Genomic DNA, 23,751 nt, shown 5'->3' on the forward strand with positions numbered 1-23,751 from the left:
CTTTGTTTTTATGTTGTTTTCCTCCTAAATTATGAATATCTATATCAGCAATATCTCCCTAAAATTAAGGGCAAAGCGAAAGCAACTTGTTTCTCACTCTCCGCAGCTCTGAAGACCAGTGTCGAGGCTCCTACCAAAATTCCAGTTTTATACTTTTTTTAAGTTTCAGTTTGACGTTTATCTTTGTCACACATTCATATGCAAATTAAATACCACCCCTAAAATCCACACCTACAGAACAGAACTATTTGGCATTTCTGGATGACGCTTTATAATAAAAGGATTTAGGCGTGTTCGCTCCGCAGGAACTAGGAATGATTTTAACTCTAGGAACTTCATTTGGAGGAACTCATTTAGCTCCTACTTCAGAGTAGGGTCTAAACCAGCACTATAGGAATTTCCAAAACATTTTATGAATTGTTTTCATAATTTTATTATCTTTGCGGAGATATACTAGATATTAGGGGTGTAACAGTGCATGTATTCGTACCAAAAGTTTTCGGTACATGTCTTTTGGTTCACTACGCATTTGTACTAAACAAATGCAGCACTGTTTTAACCACTGTACATGCAGAACTTCTCTGTGTGGAATGTAATTTCAAACCCTTTGAATGGGACAATATCGTTTAAATCAACATACTTTGTTGTAAACACATCTGAAAAATAACACACAGCATGAGCTGTGCACAAAGTTGTCTAAAACATAAGATGTTCTTTATATTAAGCACTTCAAAATAAATCATTTACGTAGATGGCTTGCCAATCGATGTGTCAGATACACAGTATGTCAAGTCATCTTGATTTATATAGCGCTTTTAACAGTGTAGATTGTTTCAAAGCAGCTTTACTGATAAACTGATCATTTAAGGTAACAGAGTGTAAGGATGGACTTTAACTAAGACTGAATTCAAGAATTCTAACCTGCAATAAAACAATAAAACTCACTAATCTGAAGAAGAGATCTAAGGGACAGAGAGCACAACACAACTGTTACAATCTCATCTCTTCCCCCCATGCTGAGTTCCTGACTCTACACACTATCTTCTCCCCTCCAGGCCTCATTCAGTCATGCAAAACACACACACATTACAATTACAATTACTTAATTTACTCCACTAAAACTTACCCCACTCTCCTGGAAACCGGTCCTGGTCAGCCCTCACTGATACAGCCCTAGGAAGAAAAAAGAGAAACAGAGAGAAAACACAATTTTAGCACATAACGATGTAGGTAGGTAGATGAAAAACATTATTATATAACACAATCCAAAAAAAAAAAATATATATATACAATATATACATTATGAGACGGTTTGGTGTTATTACATTATCATTATGAGGATTATTATTACTACTATTGTTGTTATATACATATCTACGTATTCATCAAGTTGACACTGTTGTGGGGACGTTGAGACACAGCATCGTTTTCTTTTCTTGGCCTGGGGCAACCTTTAGTGGTCAGCAGAAAGTGGGCCAGTGCACAACCATTTCCATTGGAAAATCATTGGATTTTTCATTCCCCTAACTATTGATTTAAGCAATAAGTCAGTCATATGTCAGTCACCAGCCTACTAATAAGATAAGAAACATTCTGCTAATTCTGTTTAATGGCTGGTAATAAAAAAAATTGTCCTGTACATTTTCTCATTTCACTCACTGATTTTAGCTTCATTTTTGTAGTTTCATGTATAGAGACCATGCATCAATTTTTATTTCCTGTGTTGTTCTTATAATGTTAATAGAATTACATCAAAACTGTCATCATTGATACATAGGTTATTTTCTACCCTGATTTTAGCACTTTGATTTAAAAACTTTAGGACTTGTCTGATTTAAGACTTCAATGTAAATGCCCACTACTGTGATTGAGTAATACCGCTGCATTTTTGTCAGTTCCCATGGAAAAGGGTGGCCTTAGGTTTATGATTTACCTAAGGAATGATAAGGTATTCTTGAGAAATCGCACCTGGTTAACTGGAAAAAGGTTGTGAGACAACAGCTTCTTATTCCCAAGGTGTCATGTGTCCAAGAAAAATGGACACGTTTTTATTGTGACGCGGCCGGTAGCTCATTGCTTTTTCAAACCTTTGGAATCAAAACACAGACACAATGGGCATGGGAATTTTATCCTCACAAAATTATATATTGGTGTATAATTTTGTCGCCTACAATAATTAATGTAAAAATATCAAATATTTCAAGTTTTTCGAGGTCAAACGATTGTGTAGTTTAAGGGTCAAACCAGAAAATGATCACCGTCTCCATCCCCCATAACGCTCCTATCTTGCATACATTCATAAATCGCCACCTGAAGAAGCGGTTTGTGAGTTTCATCATGAAATGTATGTGAACACACTTAAACTGAAAGTTTTTTTTCATACTTCACATGTCATGTCTCATCATGAAAACCAAAACTCGCCTATGGAATCAGCTGCCTCTTGACACTGCCTTGCACTTTCTCTCATGGTTTTAAATCATGTCCATCTCTTCTGTATATTAATGTGCCATTTAAATAAAGTTTACTTACTGAGCTAGCTGGTTTACCAGATCTGGGACGTATGACGATATTAGCCCGGTTCTGTCAACACTGCACTGGCTCCCTATTAAACATCGTATACATTTTAAAATATTGCTGATTACTTACAAAGCACTAAATGGTTTAGCTCCGCAGTGCTTGAGCAAGCTCTTAACGTGAAGGTTCGCTGGTTAAGGTGCATTGTTTTTCTCCCGTGTTGATGATGTTTCGGAGTAAGCATCTGCCAAGGTGATTTTCTTCTAATAGGTTTGAAAAATAAGCAGATCTAGCAGCTTTTAAAGCCTCTCTGTAAGTAATTGAGCTCTCCTTCCATGAAATGCGAAATACCTCTAGTTTTGTTTTCTTCCAGTTGCGCTCCATTTTTCTGGCTGCTCTCTTAAGGGCCCGAGTGTGCTCGTTGTACCACGGCGTTGGACTATTTTCTTTAATGTTCTTTAAGCGCAAAGGAGCAGCTGTGTCTAAAGTGCTGGAAAAGAGAGAGTTAAAAGTTTCTGTTGCAATATCTAGTTATTCTAAGCTATCCGGGATGCTGAGATGATGAAACTGATCAGGAAGATTATTAATAAAGCAATATTTAGATATTTGAAACACGGAGTCGGCTTTGCAGTCTTGGCTAAATGTAATTTACACGAGACTAGATAATGATCTGAGATCCCCATCGCTCTGCTGCAGAATTTCAACGGCATCGACATCTATTCCATGTGATAATATTAGATCTAGAGTATGATTACGACGATGAGTAGGTGTCAACATGTGTTGTCTAACTCCAATTGAGTTTACAATGTCTTTAAATGCCAATCCCAATGCATCTTTTTCATTATCTACATGTATATTAAAATCACCAACAATTAGTACTTTATCTGCAGCCAGTACTAATTCTGATAGAAAATCAGCAAATTCTTTGATAAAGTCTGTATGGTGCCCTGGTGGCCTGTATACAGTAGCCAGCATAAATCTCAAACATGATTTATCATTTACACTATATATTTTTACATTAAGCACTAACACTTCAAAAGAATTATATTTAAAACTTGATTTCTTAGTGGTTTTGGAAATATTACTATAGATTACAGCAACACCTCCCCCTTTGCGTTTCAGACGAGGCTCATGTTTATAACAGTAATCTTGCGGGGTGGACTCATTTAAAGTAATGTAATCATTTGGTTTTAGCCAGGTTTCTGTCAAACACAGCATATCTAGGTTATTATCTGTAATCATATCATTAACAATAAGTGCTTTTGGAGTAAGGGATCGAATATTCAGCAACCAGCATTTGCTCATCCGTATTATAGCTGTTTTTTATTTGTTGAACATCAATTCAATTTTTACCTTTGAATGGGTTTAGGAGTTTTTTGTATGTCCTAATTCGGGGAACAGACACAGTCTCTATGTGATGATATCTAGGTGAAGATGCTAATGCTAATGCACATGCTAATGTGATGGGATTTATCTGACCTTGGTGACGCGAGGCCGCTAGCAGACAGTCGGTTTAGCCAGTCTGTCTGCTTCCTGACCTGAGCCCCAGATTGTCATGTTTGAGCTCTAAGACTATGTGCCATATTACTAGAGAGAAGAGCAGCACCATCCCAGGAGGGATGAATACCATCTCTTTTCAACAGGTCAGGTTTGCCCCAAAAACTTTTCCAATTGTCTATGAATTCTATATTATTTTGCGGACACCACTTAGACAGCCAACCGTTAAGTGAACACAATCTACTAACTATCTCATCACTCCTGCGAACAGGAAGGGGGCCAGAGCAAATTACAGTGCCATCGTACTTGCAAGTTCACACACCTCTTTAATGTTAATTTTGGTGATCTCCGACTGGCGGAGTTGAACATCATTAGTGCCGACGTGAATAATGATCTTAGAGAATTTACGATTAGCATTAGCCAGCACTTTTAAATTTGCTTTGATGTCAGGCGCTCTGGCTCCCGGCAAACATGTGACTATGGTGGTTGGTGTCTCTATTTTCACGTTCCGTGTAATAGAATCGCCAATAACTAGGGCACAATCAACAGAATTCTCAGTGGGTGTTTCACTGAGCGGGGCAAATCGATTTGTTATGGTAATCGGAACGGAAGAGTGTTTTTTTGATCCGCGACTAGAGCGATCCCTCACTGTCACCCATTTGCCCGGCTGCAGGCACTACAGCTGGAACCGAATCATGTAAAGAGTTCACTATGCTAGGCACATCCAAAATATTATCTAAAGCTCTAGCACTCTTACTATCCTCAATTAAAGTTTGGATGCGTGTCTCTAGTTCTGAAATCTTCCTCGTCAGCCTAACTGACTCCTTGCATTTATCACATATAAATCCTATATTGCCAACAGAGCAATCCTGCATCCTCAATAAACAAGCTACAGTTAGTCCAAAATGCCGCTGCTAGAGTTCTTACTAGATCAAGAAAATATGATCATATAACACCGATTTTATCATCACTACATTGGTTACCTATAAAATTCCGTATTAATTACAAGGTATTGCTACTGACTTATAAAGCCCTAAACGGCTTAGCTCCAGTCTATTTAACGGATCTTCTATCGCCCTATAATCCATCGCGCTCTTTAAGATCACTAAATTCAAGGCTTTTGGTCATACCTAGGATATCCAGATCCACCAGAGGAGGGAGAGCTTTTTCACATTTAGCTCCAAAACTCTGGAATAGCCTTCCTGATACTGTTCGTTGCTCAGACTCGCTCTCCCAGTTTAAAACTAGATTAAAGACGCATCTCTTCAGCCAGGCATTCATATAATAATTTTAATCTTACAGTTAAATCCGGCCTCTAGTTCATAAACGCCAGAGGAGAACTGGCCCCCGACTGAGCCTGGGTTCTCCCAAGGTTTTTTTTTTCTCCATTAGGTCACCTGATGGAGTTTTAGGACACCATTAGGTCACTTGATGGAGTTTTTCGGTTCCTTGCCACTGTTGCCTTTGGCTTGCTCAGTTGGGGATATTTTGGGGATATTTAATTTAATTTTATCAATCAATAAATTCCACTAGAAACAAACCTTGTTGTATTATTTTAATTTAATACTGTGAAGCTGCTTTGATACAATCTGTATTGTGAAAAGCGCTATACAAATATACAGATGGTGGACAACCAGAATGCCTATTACCGCCGCGCCAGCTGCCGCGGCGAAATCACCGCGGCAAAAATGAACCAGCCGCATTTCAAAGTCGTTCCCGAAATGACCGCCAGGTGGCGCAAAGGGACATTGTGCAAAACAGCAGCAATTGCCGTATTTTAAAATGTAAGTGGGTTAAATATAAAACCCTAAGCCTAATAGGCATATTGTTCATATATATAAATAGGCCTATTAGGCTACAACAGAATAGAACCAAAGATAGAATCAATTTTAGAACTGAAAAAATAGAATCAAAAGTTAAAAATGGAGACAATATTAGGAGCAATGACGCTGAATATTTTTACTATTCTATTGAGGAATTAGATAAATGAAGAGCTCTCGTGAGCGATACAATTGCATAGTAATTTAAAGTGATTTCAAAAGCAGTCCTTAAAAAAAAAAAAATACATGGAGTAGTGTGGCATAATTTTTGAGAGATTACGCGGAACGCGTTTTAGTTAAGATCCTGGTTTCAATGCCCTTATATAGGCTAGGCTACTGCTTAAAAAAATGTCACAACGCGTTTTGAGATTGTTTTGAATTAAAAATTGAAGTTTAAAATGTAGTGTTTTGGCACACCAGGCCGAGTGGCGTTACGCATTGTTCAAAAATCAGGTTTTATTCTGGCATGTTGAATTGGCGTTAGAATTTTTTTTTGATTTTAGATTTCGTTAGATTTTTTTTCTCATAACAGCTAAAATAACTTAATATATGCCTTGTCTTAATATGACCTACTTAATATAGGCAATAGGCATATAATAGCCTATATAATAAATTAGCAAAACTTGGCCACTAAATATTTAATTATTTCAATTATTTTAATTATCACAATTAAAGTTTTAATTTTATTCAATTGAACAAGCGCAACAATCAGCATTTAATCAAATATTCTAAAAGATGTATTATTAATAATAATGTTATTTCAACATAATATTTCGTTTTTTCGACATAATATGTGCGTGCAACAAGCAAGATATGTATTTGTAAATCCGGTGATGCGTGCATTGATTTTTATCAATAAACTAGTGTTTTCTGACAGTGTCGACTGCAAAGATGAAGTTGACGATCGACATATTTGTAGTGAACGCACCTAGAGAGAAATGCACGTAAAGACATAATCAGAGAGTAGCCTTTTTCTTTTCGTTTTGAATTATTTCGTTTGAAGACATTTCAAGCTTTGTGTATTTGATGTATTTATCCTGTCTGTGTGTGAGGCATACACTGAGTTTCGTTAAGTTAGGAGGATGAGATGCGCTCCAGCTGACGTGCAATGCAAGTGACCGCGCGGGCGCCTCCATGATTAGTGTCTGTTATATTTGCTTCTCTTACTTATCTCTTAAATCCTGCAATTGGTTGATGAAAAATTTATTAAAATTAAGATACAATTTATAGAAAACGAAATTCACTTTAAAGAAAGGTTTTCTACTAAACAAAACTTAATGAAGTGGCCAAAATCATGTCTGACCCACTCCATATCCACCCGATTCGATTGTGATCACACGATTGAATGGGCGTTATCAGCGGTTATCAGCTGATATATATGGGCCAGAAGGGGGCTCCTCCGCCTACTAGTAGGTCCAGAAGGCTGTTATCACCCATCCACATGGTTAATCACCCACAAATATACAAGAGCAGGACTACTAGAAGGCTCAGAAGGCTGTTATTATCCATCCACATGGTTAATCACTCACAAATAATCTACTGGACGACGCGGTGACGTTGCGACATTTCCAGCTTGATATCTTCAGGTAAGACCATTAAAATGATTAAACTAAGCCTTTAAACTGTAATTAATTAGCCAATAAGAAAAAAACAATACATACAAATCGTATTGCGTGAGCGTGACATGATTGCTGATGTAATATGAGTAGCCTAGGCATAGCCGTGTATGTTTGTGCATTTCTTTATAATATAGTAAAATGTTAATTGTCTAATACTTTCAAATACTGTTTAATTTCTTATGTGTGCTTTATGTTAAAAAAGAACGTTATATGCATTTAGTGAATTAGTTGGGGAAAACTTGTTTCATGTCGTCATCCGACGTCATGCGCTTCATTCTGAGTAAAGAAGAGGAAGACATAATTTTGCGGCCCTCGTTTTTATTAATCTTTAAATAATCTATTTCAAAAGTTACTTCTTTCCAGGTAAATGCAACACATAGTGCACGAAACAAACTTACGTTTTAGTATAAACTATGTTTGATGCAATACTGTCTGTTTTACTATATGAATATCATAAAACTTAACGTAGTCTGCCTGAGCGCACATGGTTAGCATGGGTAAATGGTAGCATTATAAAAGCTAATAATAATATGCATTATTATATATTATAATAATATTATATCGTATTATAATATTCCTATCCATTATTATACTACCAAATAATGGTAGCATTATAAATCGTCGTATGTTAATATTATTTGAGTGAGTGTTTACGAATGTTGTCTCAGAGTTTAGTATAGGCCTATCTGATATGTGTGCATTTGGATAACTTAAACCCTTCATGTCTGTTAAATGAATTATGCATTGCATTCGTCTTAATCAGTACTGTACATCAGATACGATGTTACATAATGAAGATGTGATTAATATCCCAGATGCGTTTGTAAATGCCACATGTGTGATGAGAAATGCATAATGTAATGTAACTTATATTGGTTTTGAGTAAAGAAAACGACAATGAAGCCATCATTTTGCAGCACTCGTTTTTATTAATAATTTGAATAATCTTTCCATATTTCTGAGTACTACATTTACATGAAATACGCGCAGTGCGATATGTGTCTGCAAACGTAGCTAGGCCATATTACGTTATTAGCCCGTCTCTACTTTACATGCTTTATGTGAGCATTACATTTGCTAATAAGCATATTTTTATTTCTGAAGCTAATGGGGGAATTTAGTTTATAGTTAAACGCAAAGTTAAACTGTAAAAATTGCTTTTTACACACTGACTTACTCACACTGACAGTAAGGCTTATTCCATATATTGTGTATGCTCGATAACGCTTCACTGAAGCCATATCATAGGCCCAACGTTACCCATACTGACTTGAGTAAAATATTCAAACCCAAGACGTATTTTATGGCTGTTTGGAAACCTTGGAATATTGACTATCGTGTGTAGCTAGCTGTGTGCATTTATCTAATCTAGGTAGCTAGCTAGTTGTGTATTTATTTATTTATCTATCTTGCAATTAATATATATATATATATATATAACACCAAATATCCCTCATCTGACTGCATCCCATGTTCACTGATGTGTTTCTGTCTTTTAGGCTGTGATAAGAAGTACGGGTTGCACTTTGCTTTAGCCTATGCAATAATTGGCAAATATTTTGATTTCAGATATGGGAAAAGCACTTAAGACCACACGTTTCAGGAACGTTAAAATTAAGGTGGTGAGGAGGACTATCGCTGGCCCTGCAAAGGTTTCTTACCTTAGTCAAGGTCTTCCCCAGCCCAACTACAAACACACCCACCCTATTACATCTCAACAGGCTGAACTTGATGATACGACACCAAGCTGTTCTGAGAGTGCATACAGTAAGGCAAAGAAGAGAGAGCTTCATGCCTGGGATGCAGTCAAGGATGACATGCTTAAGGTGTCGTTTGAATGTTCAGCACCAATCACTACCCAGTGTGTTGTCTGCCAAGATCATGCTGATTATAGGTGCATTGAGTGCAGCACCACTGCAGTGTTTTGTGAGGTTTGCCTGAAGAGGACTCATAGAAATTCACTGCATCTTCCTGAAAAGTGGAATGTAAGAACAATAGCATGCAGTCTTACATTTCTATTGCTATACTTGCATACAGGCGGCAAACTCGCAGTAATTTCAACATATTCATTAGATACTTCAAATTGTATCAACCTTTAGTGTTTGTTGTTTTAAAAACATTAGAGCTATCAATCTTTCTTACAGAATGTCTACTATGAGCCATCCTCCCTGGGGTTATTCCTGTTTTTACCTGAAGGCCATGACACCCATGCTGTGTACACAAAGGTCATGAAGGTCATTGTCAGCACAGGTTTGTCATTTTACCTGATACAAAATCTTAATGTATTGAATTTTCCTGACAGGTTAATGAATTCAATCCTATTACATGTGGAGTAATGATTTCCTATAAGGAATTATTCAAATTTGTGATACAATTTTGAAAAAAAAAGTTGTTTGCTGATTCCAATCATTACAAACATTAAGTTGTAGGTGACACACTCAAGTGATTTGGTCTATACTGATATGGTAGTCTATATAGTAGTACTAGGTTATGTTTTATGTTATTTTCCTCGTTATATTTGGCAGGACGGCTCTGCACCGTGACAGTCAACATGTGTGCGTGTGAACCAGAAACCTGCACTTTGCTAAGGTATGGGCTTTGGCCAGCAACAGCCGAAAAGCCCCAGACAGCCTTCTCCATCCCTCTGCTAGAGCTTTTTGTGTGTCTGTCACTGGAGTGTCAGGTTTCTGTGGAGGGTTTCTGCAACACCCTGCGCTGGAAAAATAACCTCACACTTGCAGAGGTAAGTCAAACTGACTTACCGCAGAGGTCAGTTTGAAGTAGGCCTGGGCGATAAATCGATTGAATGAATTAATTAGAATTTTTTGTTGTGGGTGATTTAAAAAAGAATGAATCAATTTTTTTGTGTAATGGCGCATTTTTGGCTCCACGGAGCTTCCGTAGTGTTAGTTTCAGCAAGCGACAACCAAAATATTATAGCACACACGAATCAGCAACAGCAAGCGACAACTGCCCATCTGTCTGCCAGTGTGTCTTTATAACGTTAATCTCCTCAGCTGAAATAGACGCCTGACAAGACTGACAAGACCCTAAACACGTTTTGTTCACTGTCAAGCCATCGCGAGTTCATGTTTGACAGCAGAAATTCACGTAAGTTAGTAAGTTAGCACCCTTGTTAAGGAAATTCACAAAGACGTGCTAGCTGAGAGGAATCTCGTCAAAGTTGACTAATAGTGTTCATTGATCTTTATCAATTTCAGTTGGAGTTGATGTATTATTTATTTTGCACTTTGCTAAATTTTTGACAGTAGGCTACGCGAGACAGGCCGAGTGTGTCAGAGAGCACTCGATAGTGTGCGAGAGAGACAGAGTGTGAGCACAATATAGTTTGTTTATAAATAAATGACACATTTTAGCATTAGGATAATCTCTGTAGCCTATTGGCATCATTTGCAACGCTTTAGTTTATCATGGTTATTAAATACAACTTCAAAATAAACTGGGAACGTTCAATGATAACATCTTTGTTTGACCGGTTGTGATTTTTTGTTAAACTGTTTACTTTTGTGAAGAAGAAAATACTTCAAGTAGGTTATACATATTTCTACCATTTGTAAAGGTGTGTAAGTTTTATAATTTCAATTACAAATACTCTTTGTATCTATATATTACATCATCATCAATCACAGTATGGTAATAACATCAATCATTATAGTAACGATAATATTTTAATATTTAAGTTCGGTGTCTTTCACATTGTCCCACTGTAACATTAAAATAGTGTAGATTAGTCTACAATGTTTTATAATAATAATTTGTTGTATTTAGTGTCAATTTCTTTCATTTAATATTGGGTGAATCCAAGTTATATTTAAAAAAAATGTTTTTGAAGTAACGCAATAGTTACTTTCTCTGGTAATTCGTTACTTTTGTAATGATGCAACTCAATTACTAACTCAGTTGCTTTTTGTGAGAATAACTATAACAAATTACTTTTTTAAAGTAATTAAGTAGGGGGGGGAATCAGAAAAAAATCGTAAATCGAATTAAAAAAAATAAAATCAGAGATTTTATTTTTAGGCCATATCGTCCAGCCCTAGTTTGAAGTCTTGTATGTTAAGTGAAAATTTAAGTTACAGTTACATGCAAAATTATTCTTGATATTTTCCTATAAAATAAACCACCATCACCAGAGGTAAGTAAATGAAACAGTAATGTTTTCACTAACTTCTGCTTATACCCTAGGTTAACACACTCTACAGAGCCCTGGTGGGAGAATCCATATCCCATTTTAGGCATCACCACTTCCGACAAAGAAGTTTGGTCGATATTTGCCCACAATTAGATGATGGAACCATATGCCCAGCATGTCCAAAGGTTGGTTCTAGTTCCAGCATGGTTCTTGTTTGATTAAACTAATGGCATAGAATTAATATCTGCAAATTTAGTACATTTTTGTATATATTATTATAATAAAATAGTAATAGTATAAATCTGGTGCAGATACAAAACCAGTATTGTGTAAAAACACTGTAAGTGTTTGTTTTCCAGGCGGATGGAGATATGATTGTCACATTGGATGCCAACTTTGGCCTTGTGAGGAAGCAAAGCTCAGGTACAAGTGTGGTTGAGCCATTACATGGAACCCGCATGTTTGTTGATGAAAAGGATGTAGAGGAATACCTGCTATCACATCTTGACAGCTCAAAACCTCACGAGGTTAGTCATAGTTGCATAATTTCACAGAAATATTTTTGCAGAAATATTCATTAAACTTGTGAAAAAAGATCATTATTCCTCCCATAAAACTATGTTTTCCTTAAAACTTTAGGACTGCAGTAACTTCAAGGCTGGCAATGTGCTGAGGTCACAAAAACAAGCAAAGAAACTTGATGTTACAGGAGTGTTTGGAGCCTCTTGTCGTCATGAAATGCCCCTAATGTTTGTCAACATGAGCCAAGGAGAACGGCAAGTCTATGCCACAGTAGTGACTGACATCTCTTGACTATTGACCCAGTGTTCCAAAATGATAATTCCCCTGTTTGATTCTACCTATTCATAAAATGCTTAGGATAGCATAACCCTAATTATTATAAGCCAAAGTATTATTATTATTATTCAGTCACCAAATATGAACCTCTTGGAATGTACAGTATATGGGAGATTCCAAAACATTACAAAATTTTTACTTTACCACCCTTCCATAATCTTCACTATTATAATAAAATATGACAAAAAAATGGATCATTTTGAGTGCCCTTATTGATTAAAGTATTGAATTTGATGCTGGAGATTGTTTGTATAATTTTTTTCACTTTTCCTCAGCAAAAAGTGACATCATAATACATTTTTTTTTTTTTTTTATAGATTAGCCTATCCCCTGTATGTCATCGATGAGTTACTTCGAAGGTGTGAGGATAAAAACATACACCTGCGAGTGGTCTATGACATTGCCTGTGTTGTTGCCTCACATTTGCATGTAAGTACTTTCTTTTTTCTGTGTAAAACTAAATTATTGTTTTGATAAAAGACATTCAAAGATAAAATTTACTCAAAATTATGCCATACTGTGTTCTGTCAGAAATCAGGGGAGGGCATACCACACAACATCTCCTTGGCCATACCAGCATTTCATGTTTATGGACACAAATTGCCCTGCCAGGTAATTTATTTACTTTATAGAGACATCAGGACCTCATCATCACACATCATTCACTCCCTGTTTGGCCACCATTTCCTGTCTATCAACTGCACATCTGAAATTAAGCAGATGTGACTAAAAGTAATCTTTAATCTAGCATTTTTCCTACCTGGTGTTTGTCTAAACTTGTTACAAAGATGCACTGTTTAGGACAGTACAGTGGAAAACAGATGATTGATATAACCAAATGTAATTTCTTTGTTTTATGCAGATTACTATCTAATTTTTACAATTATTAAATGAATATAAAGTAATAAAATGTAATATAAAATAATTCAAGCTACAACTAGGCCCTCTCCTGCTGAATGGTTAAGGTGAAAGCATAACACTGCACTCACGTAATATAGAGTAGGTCTACCTGCTGCTGTGAGAGATCTGGGATGATACACCATAAAAGACAGCAGTGTGAGTAGAGGAAAATATCACATGACTCGTAACTGCGCATAGCAAGTGCACGTACACACACACACACACACACACACCAAACACACACAATATGAACACCGTAAGTGGACTACTTGATTACTATAAACAAATGATTTTACACATCATTTCTATAGGAATGATTCTGTCCCAAGCTTTTTGATTCATATAAGTGGTTGATCACTGTAACCGTGATCACTATGAGCAGTTTCCACTGTAGTAGGATCATGCTCAGTGTCTGTGATATTCTACCACTTTCCTTTATTAACAGATCAAGTACAGCACTAGGCGGCTTGAAGGGTTTGGGCTCACAGACGGGGAAGGAATGGAAAGGCTGTGGTCATTTCTCCGAAGATTTGCCAGAGTCACAAAGGAGATGACTCCATCTCACCGCCTAGACCTGTTGACTGATGCCCTTTTGCATTATGGACGGAGGAAATCAACTGACCTAGGTTTGTTCACTGTCTGATGCATAACCTGTCAAAATTCTTTGCTGGTGGTTTACTGTTTATACATTTTATATTTTGTGGAGTGAAGCTGATCACTCACAAATTGGTCACTTTAAGTCTATTAAACTGTCTTTGCAGAGATGCAGCTCCTGCAAAGACTAGACAAAGCAGAGAAAATATTGATTCTCGCTCAAGAAGACATCTCCTCTGTCATCAGAGAGGCACCAGGTAAACAATGCGCATAAGAAATGGGTAACAATAGTTGTAAATGGGTGAATTTTTGATTCCATTAAAGGGACACTCCACTTTTTTCGGAAATAGGCTCACTTTACAACTCCCCCAGAGTTAAACAGTTTACTTCAGTTTTATCGTGTTCTTATCCATTCAGCTGCTCTCCGGGTCTGGCAGTAGCATAGCTTAGCATAGATCATTGAATCGGATTAGACCATAGCATCTCTCTCAAAAAAATGACCAGAGTTTCAATATTTTTCCTATTTAAAACTTGACTCTTCTGTAGTTACATGTACTAAGACCGACGGAAAATGAAAAGTTGCAATTTTCTAGGCCGATATGGCAAAAGGAACTATATTTTCACAAGGAACTGAGAAATCGCCAACAAATGCCCGAAATCACAGGCAAATCGCTGCTCGTTTACGTGAGTGACAATCACGCAGTATGAATGAGCAAAGACGCAATCTGAGAGAATCGCCAACGCACGTGAGATATTTGGCATGCTAAATATCTGGACCTGTCGGCGATTCAAAATCATGCTGTGTGAAAGTGTTCTGACTGAAAACTACATCGGCGATGACCAATAGCCAATGAGAGAGCAAAAATGAGTAGCAGGGGAGTTTGGGGAGGAGTAGAATATGAGTATTCTAATACTTACATTATAACGAACAGAAACAAAGCACAAACATTTGCTTGACCAGCAGTAACAGCAGCACATTGCAGAATTATTTATTTACCCCCAACTCTGTGCAGAACACACAATCCTTGCTCCCCTCATCTTCCCAATCATAGGCTACTTCCAGCATAAACTGTTTATTTTTCTCCTTTTTGCTGCAAATCAGCACACAGACAATTTGGATCGCAATCTTGCAGGAAAACTCCGGTTTCACGCACGTGTGATTTTCCATTATTTGCTTATCACTTCTCGCGTGTGTTTGGTTGTGAAACGTAGTTTGCGGACAAGACAGAAATGTCGGCGATTATTTATTTTGTAAAGTCATGCAGTGTGAAACCTCGTGTCGCCGATCCATCGTGCAGTGTGAACACAGCAGTTACTGAATGCTGGCCAAGATAGTCATGCAGTGTGAAAGGAACTGTGATCTAACTACTTTGAAAATCGTGCATCTGAACTTGGCATTAGTTTGTGTTTGCACTGCGTAATATCATTGTGCCTGCTGAATCCATGGTACGACAGCACAGTTCATTGATTATTACGAAGGAATGTATAGTTCCTTGACATATTGTCAGTGTCTGGACTCTGTTTGTCTTTTTCATGGACTTTCTGTTTAGTTTCATCTTCACTGTTGTCATTTTTGTTTTGTCATCATTAGTTCAGTTCTGTCATTATCCTCATTAGTTCATTTGTATCACCTGTTTGTGTCATTAGTCTAATCAGCTTGATTTCCAGCACCTGTCTTCCTCTGTAAGTTCCTGTTTGTTAGTTATCCCTCGTCGGTCAATGTCTGAGCATAGCTCACTGTTTCGTGTATCTTAGCTATTGGAATTAAACCACTTTGTATCTTCGAGTTCGTCTGCCTTCTTCATCTTCACCCAGAGACGTTACACATATAGGCCTAGAAAATAGCAACTTTTCATTTTCCGTCGGTCTTAGTACACAATGTATCGACAGAAGACTCAAGACAAGTGTATTATTTTTAATTTAATACTGTGAAGCTGCTTTGGGGCAATCTGCATTGTGAAAAGCGTTATACAAATATACTGGACTTGACAAGTTTTAAATAGGAAAAATTTAAACTCTTAGATCATTGTTTTGAAAGAGATGCTAATGGTCTAATCCAATCAAATGATATATGCTAAGCTATGCTAAAACTGGTACCAGTTGACCCGGAGATCGGCTGAAAGGATACAAAAATGGTCAAACTGAACTGTTTAACTCTGGGGGAGTTGTAAAGTGAGTATTTCTGAAAAAAGTGGAGTATCCCTTTAAGCGCATTTTGCACAGTGCATGTACTATTGATGTTGTCTTGTTTTCTGTTATTTTTGTTTTGTAGTGTTGGTTTCTGAAGAAGACATGGAGAAATGGAAAAAAAGGGAGATGGAGCTAGCCCAACAGAAACAGAAACCAATAAGTAAACAACTGAAGTGAATGTGTGAATGTATTGAATACTGTATGAAGGTCATGAATATTTTTAAGAAAGAATATTGCAAATATTTTATACTTACCTTTCTGTGTACAGTAATGAAATACAGTAAATTACAATTACATGAAATATAGCACTTTATTAGAGAAGTAGTGATGTCTTTATCTGTTCTCCAGACACTGTCTGTAAATGGAAAAGGGACTACATCATCAAACTGATTCAGTTCTACAAGTTCAAGTAAGAGTTTGTGTTTTTTGCAGCCTTTTTTTAGTGTGATCACAGTAACAGCATAGTTTTAAAGGAAACTCTCACAATGGTTATAAATTAAGAGATGAAATATAACTGCAGTAGTTTAATATGGTGTGATTTAGTAATCAATTATCACCAAGGCCTCCCTTATAGCACATATATATATATATATATATATATATATATCCAGGGTTCGTACGGTCATGAAAAACCTGGAAAAGTCATGGATTTTTTAAATGGCAATTTCCAGGCCTGGAAAAGTTTTGGAAAATGAATAAACTCATAAAGTTTTGGAAAAGTCATGGAAATTTGTTTTTCAAAATATCTGTGTACTTGAATTTGTTTAATTAATAAAATTGGGGAAACAAATTGCAATACTTTTTTCGTTTTACTGTGCGTTCACACCGGACGCGAATAGCGCGTCAAATTCGCGCCTGACGTGTCTAGAAATTTACGCGCGTCAGAGGCGAAATGACGCGTTTCCATTAACTAAAAGCGCTGAAACGGACATGAAAGGGGACCCATTTCTTTTGGCCCATCTAGTTTTAGTCGCTGTCCTCAGTGCCGCAGAAAAGCGCTGAAACGGACATGAAGGGGAACTCATTCAGCGCTTTTCTACGGCACTGAGGACAGCGACTAAGTAGCCACACCTGTGTGGCTCTTGTGTTGCTGTCATCAGCTCAGTGCTTCAAATTAAAATAAGCTGCTTTGCATTTTCATATAGCTTCGTATGTGCCTTTCCATTACAGATTTGAGCAAAACTTTTTTTTTCTTCTAAATATCGATAAATAACTATTGCAAAAGGATGGCGTTTCCATTAACCGACTAAAACTTTTTTTTTTTTTGCGATCAGTCATTCCAAAAATCATGGCAACGGAGGACGTTAGTAGGTTTATATCTCACCCACCGCCCTACAAATTATTATTATTAATGTCTTATCCAAGTATTAATGTCAGGGAAAGACCCTTATGCGAACGGCACATAGGCTATATGCTAAGTTTCTTCATGTTTCTCCCTTGATTGTGGCATTTCTTTGAGAGTAGGCTATCCCTGTATTGTTTCTTTTATGAATTTAATAAGGAACCCTGGCTTTCATGTATTCTTTCTGTCCAAAAGGTCCGTGTTCTTTTGTGTCCACTCGTTTTTCCTTTAACCCCCAAATGAAAAACGAAAAATGAAGGGTTGTTGTAAGTAGGCTATTTTTAAAACGCAAAGTTGAACGCCAACATTTAAATTTGAACTGTAGGCTACACCAAATGCTGTGCGAAAAAGAAAAAAATATCGACAAATTTTCTGATTTTTGTTTGACTTTTTGCCTCTTTGTTAAACATTTAAAATATATATGATTTTTTTCTTTTAAAAAATTTATTTGGTCTTTTATTTTCCGTGTTCACATTTATGAGGAAAAAACAATGTTACATGACCGTTCTCCATTACGGTAATGAGTCCTCTGAGAGCGGCACTAAAAGACTTTAAAACTTACACAGAGACCTCAAACAGAAAGCACAAAGCCTTCCTAAACGAATTTCGTTTTGTATTAATTGTATCTTGATTTTAAAATGTTTCATTAACCAATTGCTTAATAGCCTAAATAAAAAGTAAATAGCAGAAAATAGATAATCACGACACAGAGGCGCCGGAGTGAACTGGATCATCCATGAACCGAAACTCAGCGTAAAAGGTAGCCTACTCGCCTCACAGACCTAAACAAAACTGAAATAGGCCTATATCTATTATCTACAGAAATCTCTACTTTTAAACAGAACAATTCAAAACAAAATAAAACGATGTAGCCTAATCCGTATGAAATGTGCATTTCTCTCCGGCGTGTTCACTACTAAGAAGATCGCGAGTCAGTCAACTTCGTCTTTGCAGTCGACACAGAAAATACTTGTTTATTAATAAACAATTAAAATTGAGAGAGAGAATATAAGATTAGTTTGACTAATTTTGAGGACTTCTAATGATCTGTTAACAATCTCGTTTTTTTTTATTTATTTTTTTATGGCGTTTATCGCATTTTGGAAAAGAGCTCTTCAAGCACATTTAGATTTTTCATCCGCTACTAACGTTACCCGCCCACAAGGAGTTAATTAACATGTATACACAGATGTTTTATGGAAAACTATGTCATGAATATTTACCTTTAAGTCATGGAAAAGTCTTGGAAAAGTCATGGAAATTTAATGGTAAAAATGTGTACGAACCCTGTATATATAAAATGGTATATACTACTATTATAGTAATACTACTATATTACAACCGTAATGCTTGGTAGCTACTGAATATTTGTGCTGTGTGTTTTTATATAGATCTGGGACTAGTGAATCGTACATGGAGTGTGAAACGGAGTAAGCAAGCAGTAATCTGTAAAAAAAAATTCTGAGCAAGTGTCTAAATGACAATTAATCAGATTTATTCGCTGACATTGTAGAATTGAGGACTCTTTGCTGACCATGGAGAAAAAACACCGGATTGGGAGAAGATGGCAAGAATCTGATTCAGACTTCCAGGCTACCCTTAAAGATGTTGACTGTGAGCTCAGAGGCCAACTAATCTGCAAGGCTAGAACTGAATCAAGGGAGAGAGCTGTCCTCCTCCATCTGAAGAAAAGATATCCAGGTAAAGAACTGTGGATAACTAGAGACATAAATATATTTTGATAAACTTTGAAAAGGACCATAATACAAACTAATAAATGTATTTCTCTGCATGCGTGTTTTCTAACTTTGCTACAGACGGGCAGGGCATTGCCATTAGACTGTCCAAACAGGTAGCCAGCTCCAACAAGAGAATGAGACAGGCAATAAAAGAATACAACAGCATTCAGTGGCCACCGCAGATGAGCATCTTCCCTGCAGCAATTGATTTTCAGGAAGCATGCGATCCCTCTTGGCACGTCTACTTCTGCTTTGATGACACCGTAAGTATAGTTACCTAACCCTAGTAACCACACAGCAGTCACTCTGTCAAATCTGACAACCACTTACTAACCATAGCTACCTGCCCATCATTTTTTAAACCACCTGGTAACAAGACTTAGCACTTTTTATTTCTTTTGTCTTCCAGATTGAAGAAGATAATGTTTCGAAGAGTCTAAAAAGGCGAGGGATTGATGCCTTACATATGAAGACTCGAGCAGCTGAGGAAAAGTGCATGATATACCAGGAAATGAGAACTGTAACAAAATGCCTCCATGCGCAGCATGCCTTTCTGTGCTCTGCCATCAAAGACACAGATCAGCCTGGTGCAAAAGCTTCTCTCACCCAACGTCTCCAACAGCTGGAAAGAAAACGACATCAAGCCACTGTGTTGTTTCACCCACATGTACCAGACATTGTTCCTGTAGACAACCCTTACTTGTGTCAGACCCACCCCATGTCAAACATAGAGACACTGGTATACAATGATGAGGATGACGATGATAACTAGGACTGTAAGCACTGGTATGACAGGACAGGGCCTTTATTTACAAAGTTTTCTCCTTCTTGGGAGGAAAAAAAAGTCCTCAAGACTGTATATTCAAACCTGTTATTAGGCTGATGTGTACAAGCACTTCATAAATTTTTTTAAATCCAAAGAAATAATCCTGATCTCTGTTAAAAGTCTATCTTTCACCTGGTGGTGCTGAGTTCAACCTTCCTGTGAACACAGGAGATTTACATTTCCAATGTTGTTTAATATCATTCTATTTGGTGAAAATAATATAAAACACCATATTGTGATATTACTTATTGAAATGTACAAATGTGTTCAATGTGTATGATTTTTTTTTTTTTTTATGACAAAGTATTGAATCTTCTGAAGCAACTATCTTTGTAAGAATAAAAGGGAACATGCAGGTGTATTGATTGACTCTACAGCTTTCCCATAATGAGTAATAGCCATATTTTTAGCCATTGTCATAGCACTTATTAACTGCACACGTAAAGTCAATAGAAATGAATTTACTTATTACATTACTTACCTGTATGTATGTATGCATATGTAGCCTATATATTATTTATGTAGATATGAGTTTAAACGTTGGTATGTAGGTATATGTGCATATGAATATGGGAGATGGAACAGTTGATGTTTTTATATTGTGTTAGTGTGTGTGTGTATATATATATATATATATGTGCATGTATATATTCTTTTCCTTTTTTATTGCTCAAAATAAACTGCAATCAAAATCAAACAACAAATCATGTCATAATTCTCTAGACAGTGTGCCACATACAGTAGGTTTTTGATAACTCAACCATAAGATAGTTTCATGTTAAGGTTAACACTTCTAACAATTTCTCCTTCAATTCTGATAAATAGGGAACAGAGCTGCATTGTGTGGTGGGCGGAGTTTATGGGTTTAATCCTGTTTCTGATCTTAAATCAACATATTTAAATTTTCTTAACGTAGGTAATCTAGATGTAGGGTAATTAATAGTTTAGCTGTACTAGATATTTGATATGTTCAGTAGATACATCATTTTACAACCCAATTTTCAAGAAAGAAAAACTACAACTGTAGTGCTGATTTGTATCAAGCTGCATTGCTTTCCTACAGGGAATTGTAGTTTTTAAAACATTAGTGTTTTTTTTTTTTTTGAATTGGAGGTTGTAAATAGTGAGTTGAGAGTACAGTGAAAAGTTTAGGGGTATTGTAAACACATCCATGTGAAAGATTTTAAATGTATAATTAATTGAACCTTTAAACATGCACCAATGTGATGTTTAAAGGTCAGTATTTCAAAACAGGATCCATGTAGACTCTAAAAACGTACATATGTTACTCTCCAGGTCAAGACCTTTCTAACAATGTATTTTGTTTAGCTCCACAACAAAGTTGTAATTTTCTCATTTCATGTACACAAGCTATGCCCGGGTGTAGTTACAGAGAGTACTTTGAAGGCTAAATAAGAGTAGCCCATATATAATGAAGATTTTTGTTTGTTTCTTACTGTGTAAACAAATGTACAATTCCACAACATGAGGAATATCTGCCCCCCACCCCCCACACACACATTGTTGTACATCTATCTTCATGAGGACATTCATTGACACAATGTCCAGCCGCTTACCTTAACCTTAACTAAGTACCTAGCCCAAACCCGAACCCTAATCTTACCCATCAAAACTAAGTGCTTAACCCTAATCTTACCCATCAAAACGAAGTGCTTAACCCTAACCCTAATCTTACCCATCAAAACTAAGTGCTTAACCCTAACCATAATCTTACCCATCAAAACTAAGTGCTTAACCCGAACCCTAATCTTACCCATCAAAACTAAGTGCTTAACCCTAACCCTAATCTTACCCATCAAAACTAAGTGCTTAACCCTAACCATAATCTTACCCATCAAAACTAAGTGCTTAACCCGAACCCTAATCTTACCCATCAAAACGAAGTGCTTAACCCTAACCATAATCTTACCCATCAAAACGAAGTGCTTAACCCTAACCATAATCTTACCCATCAAAACTAAGTGCTTAACCCTAACCATAATCTTACCCATCAAAACTAAGTGCTTTCTTACCCATCAAAACTAAGTGCTTAACCCGAACCCTTACCCATCACAAATAAGTGCCTAAACCGCGAACCCTAACTTTACCCATCAAAACTAAGCGCCTAACCCTAACTTTTACCCAAATCCTTACCCTAAACCTAATTGTAACTTTATCCCTACAACCAAGTTTTGACACTAAAACAGGCCTTTAAAGGGGTCTCAGACAAACTGGTCCTCAAAAACATAGTTTACACACACACACACACACACACACACACACACACACACACACACACACACACACACACACACACACACACACACACACACACACACACACACACACACACACACACACACACACACACACACACACACACACACACACAAAGATAGTTGTTGTACAAGCACACTCTCTCTCTCTGTGTGTGCATTTATATTCGGGACACACATGGCTTATATCAGTGGCGTATGTTTGATTTTGAATTGATGTAGGTATGTATGTTGTATGTGTGCATGCAATGTATTTTTTCCCCTCGGGGCTTGCCGTAGATGCTGTCGCGGGGTTTTGGAGTTAGTGATTGATGTGTGGTAATAAAGTGGAGAAGGGTTCAAACTGCTATCGTTTATTATTTTATTATTTCTGTTAGTATTACGGTATGTGAAACCTGTACGAACGTTTGGTTACATTAAAGATGATTAAAACCATATTAAAGTTAAAATCTATAAATATATTTTAAGTTCTCCTCTTAGGTTATTAACTATTAACTTAGTAGTATTACTTTAAGTAGACAATTATTAGGCCTATTGGTAGTCAATTTGTTCAACATGGAATCTAATATTACACAAAACGGAAGCAATGCCAACTAGGTGGCTTCAGTGATAGCAACGTCCATAAACCATTTAAAACATTTTTTTTTAAATTGTAGTGTTCAACTGTATACCAAAGTTTCCACAAATATCACAAACCATCTTTTCAATATAATTTTTTCCAAGCATCTCCCAGTGACAGCAAGACTGTTAACCCTTGTATGGTGTTCGGGTCTGTTGGACCAGTTTTCATTTTTTATCATAAGAAAAATGATACAATTAATTATTTTTTCAAACTGAGACTCATTGGCCTTGGCTCATTTTCTGTGAGGAATACATATCAGAACACATTTTCAATGAAAACACACTGTAAACCCCCCCTACACATTTATATTACACACAGGATGTTCGGGTCCACTGGACCCGGGGCTAATAAAAGTGTGGAAATTGTAGGTCCTGTGTACCTTTACTCTGTCCTCCTCCTGTCAGGGCCTGCTGTTAGTGTGTGTGTGTGTGTTCTTGTATATGGTTTATGAGGACACAAATGTATATAATAACATGGGTATTACAACGTAAACATGGTTTATGACGACATCTGTGTCCTCATACTAAAACATACTAAATGGTGTTTTTGAAATTCAAAAAATGCCAAAAGTTTTCTGTGATTGGTAAGTTTAGGGGTAGGGTTAGTGTAGGGGGATATATTATACAGTTTATACATTAGAAAAACCATTATGCCTATGGAGAGTGACCGTACACCACATATCCAAGTGAGTGTGTGTGTGTCTGTTGTGGGTGTGTGTATGTATGTGTGCGTGCGAGAGAGCGATTGTGTGTAAATGTGAAAGAGTGCAAGAGTGAGTTTTGTGTTTCTACTCCTGCCATT

The 23,751-nt window shown here is 36.7% G+C and overlaps 1 protein-coding gene across 4 annotated transcripts; it reads left to right on the forward strand.

Annotated features, from left to right (window-relative positions):
• Positions 1–7,237: 7,237 nt before the first annotated feature.
• Positions 7,238–20,763, forward strand: LOC309479691 (uncharacterized protein). Of its 4 annotated transcripts, XR_014199381.1 has the most exons (18): positions 7,717–7,813; positions 9,020–9,435; positions 9,595–9,700; positions 9,976–10,193; positions 11,657–11,788; positions 11,963–12,130; positions 12,243–12,379; positions 12,779–12,890; positions 12,993–13,073; positions 13,807–13,987; positions 14,123–14,212; positions 16,228–16,305; positions 16,494–16,554; positions 18,879–18,917; positions 19,001–19,188; positions 19,305–19,489; positions 19,636–20,443; positions 20,475–20,763. XR_014199381.1 is itself a non-coding variant. In XM_082143895.1 (17 exons), exons 2-17 carry the CDS (start codon positions 9,022–9,024, stop codon positions 19,996–19,998), a joined length of 2,553 nt encoding a protein of 850 aa, XP_082000021.1. In that variant the 5' UTR covers positions 7,238–7,417; positions 9,020–9,021; the 3' UTR covers positions 19,999–20,763. The 4 variants fall into 4 exon arrangements, 3 of the variants coding, with proteins under 3 accessions (XP_082000021.1, XP_082000020.1, XP_082000022.1); XM_082143895.1 differs by lacking the exon at positions 7,717–7,813 and adding an exon at positions 7,238–7,417 and having other exon boundaries at positions 19,636–20,763; XM_082143894.1 differs by having other exon boundaries at positions 19,636–20,763.
• Positions 20,764–23,751: the final 2,988 nt, after the last annotated feature.

Source organism: Leuciscus leuciscus, assembly GCF_965113295.1.
Source record: "Leuciscus leuciscus genome assembly, chromosome: 1".
NCBI classification, from domain to species: domain Eukaryota; kingdom Metazoa; phylum Chordata; class Actinopteri; order Cypriniformes; family Leuciscidae; genus Leuciscus; species Leuciscus leuciscus.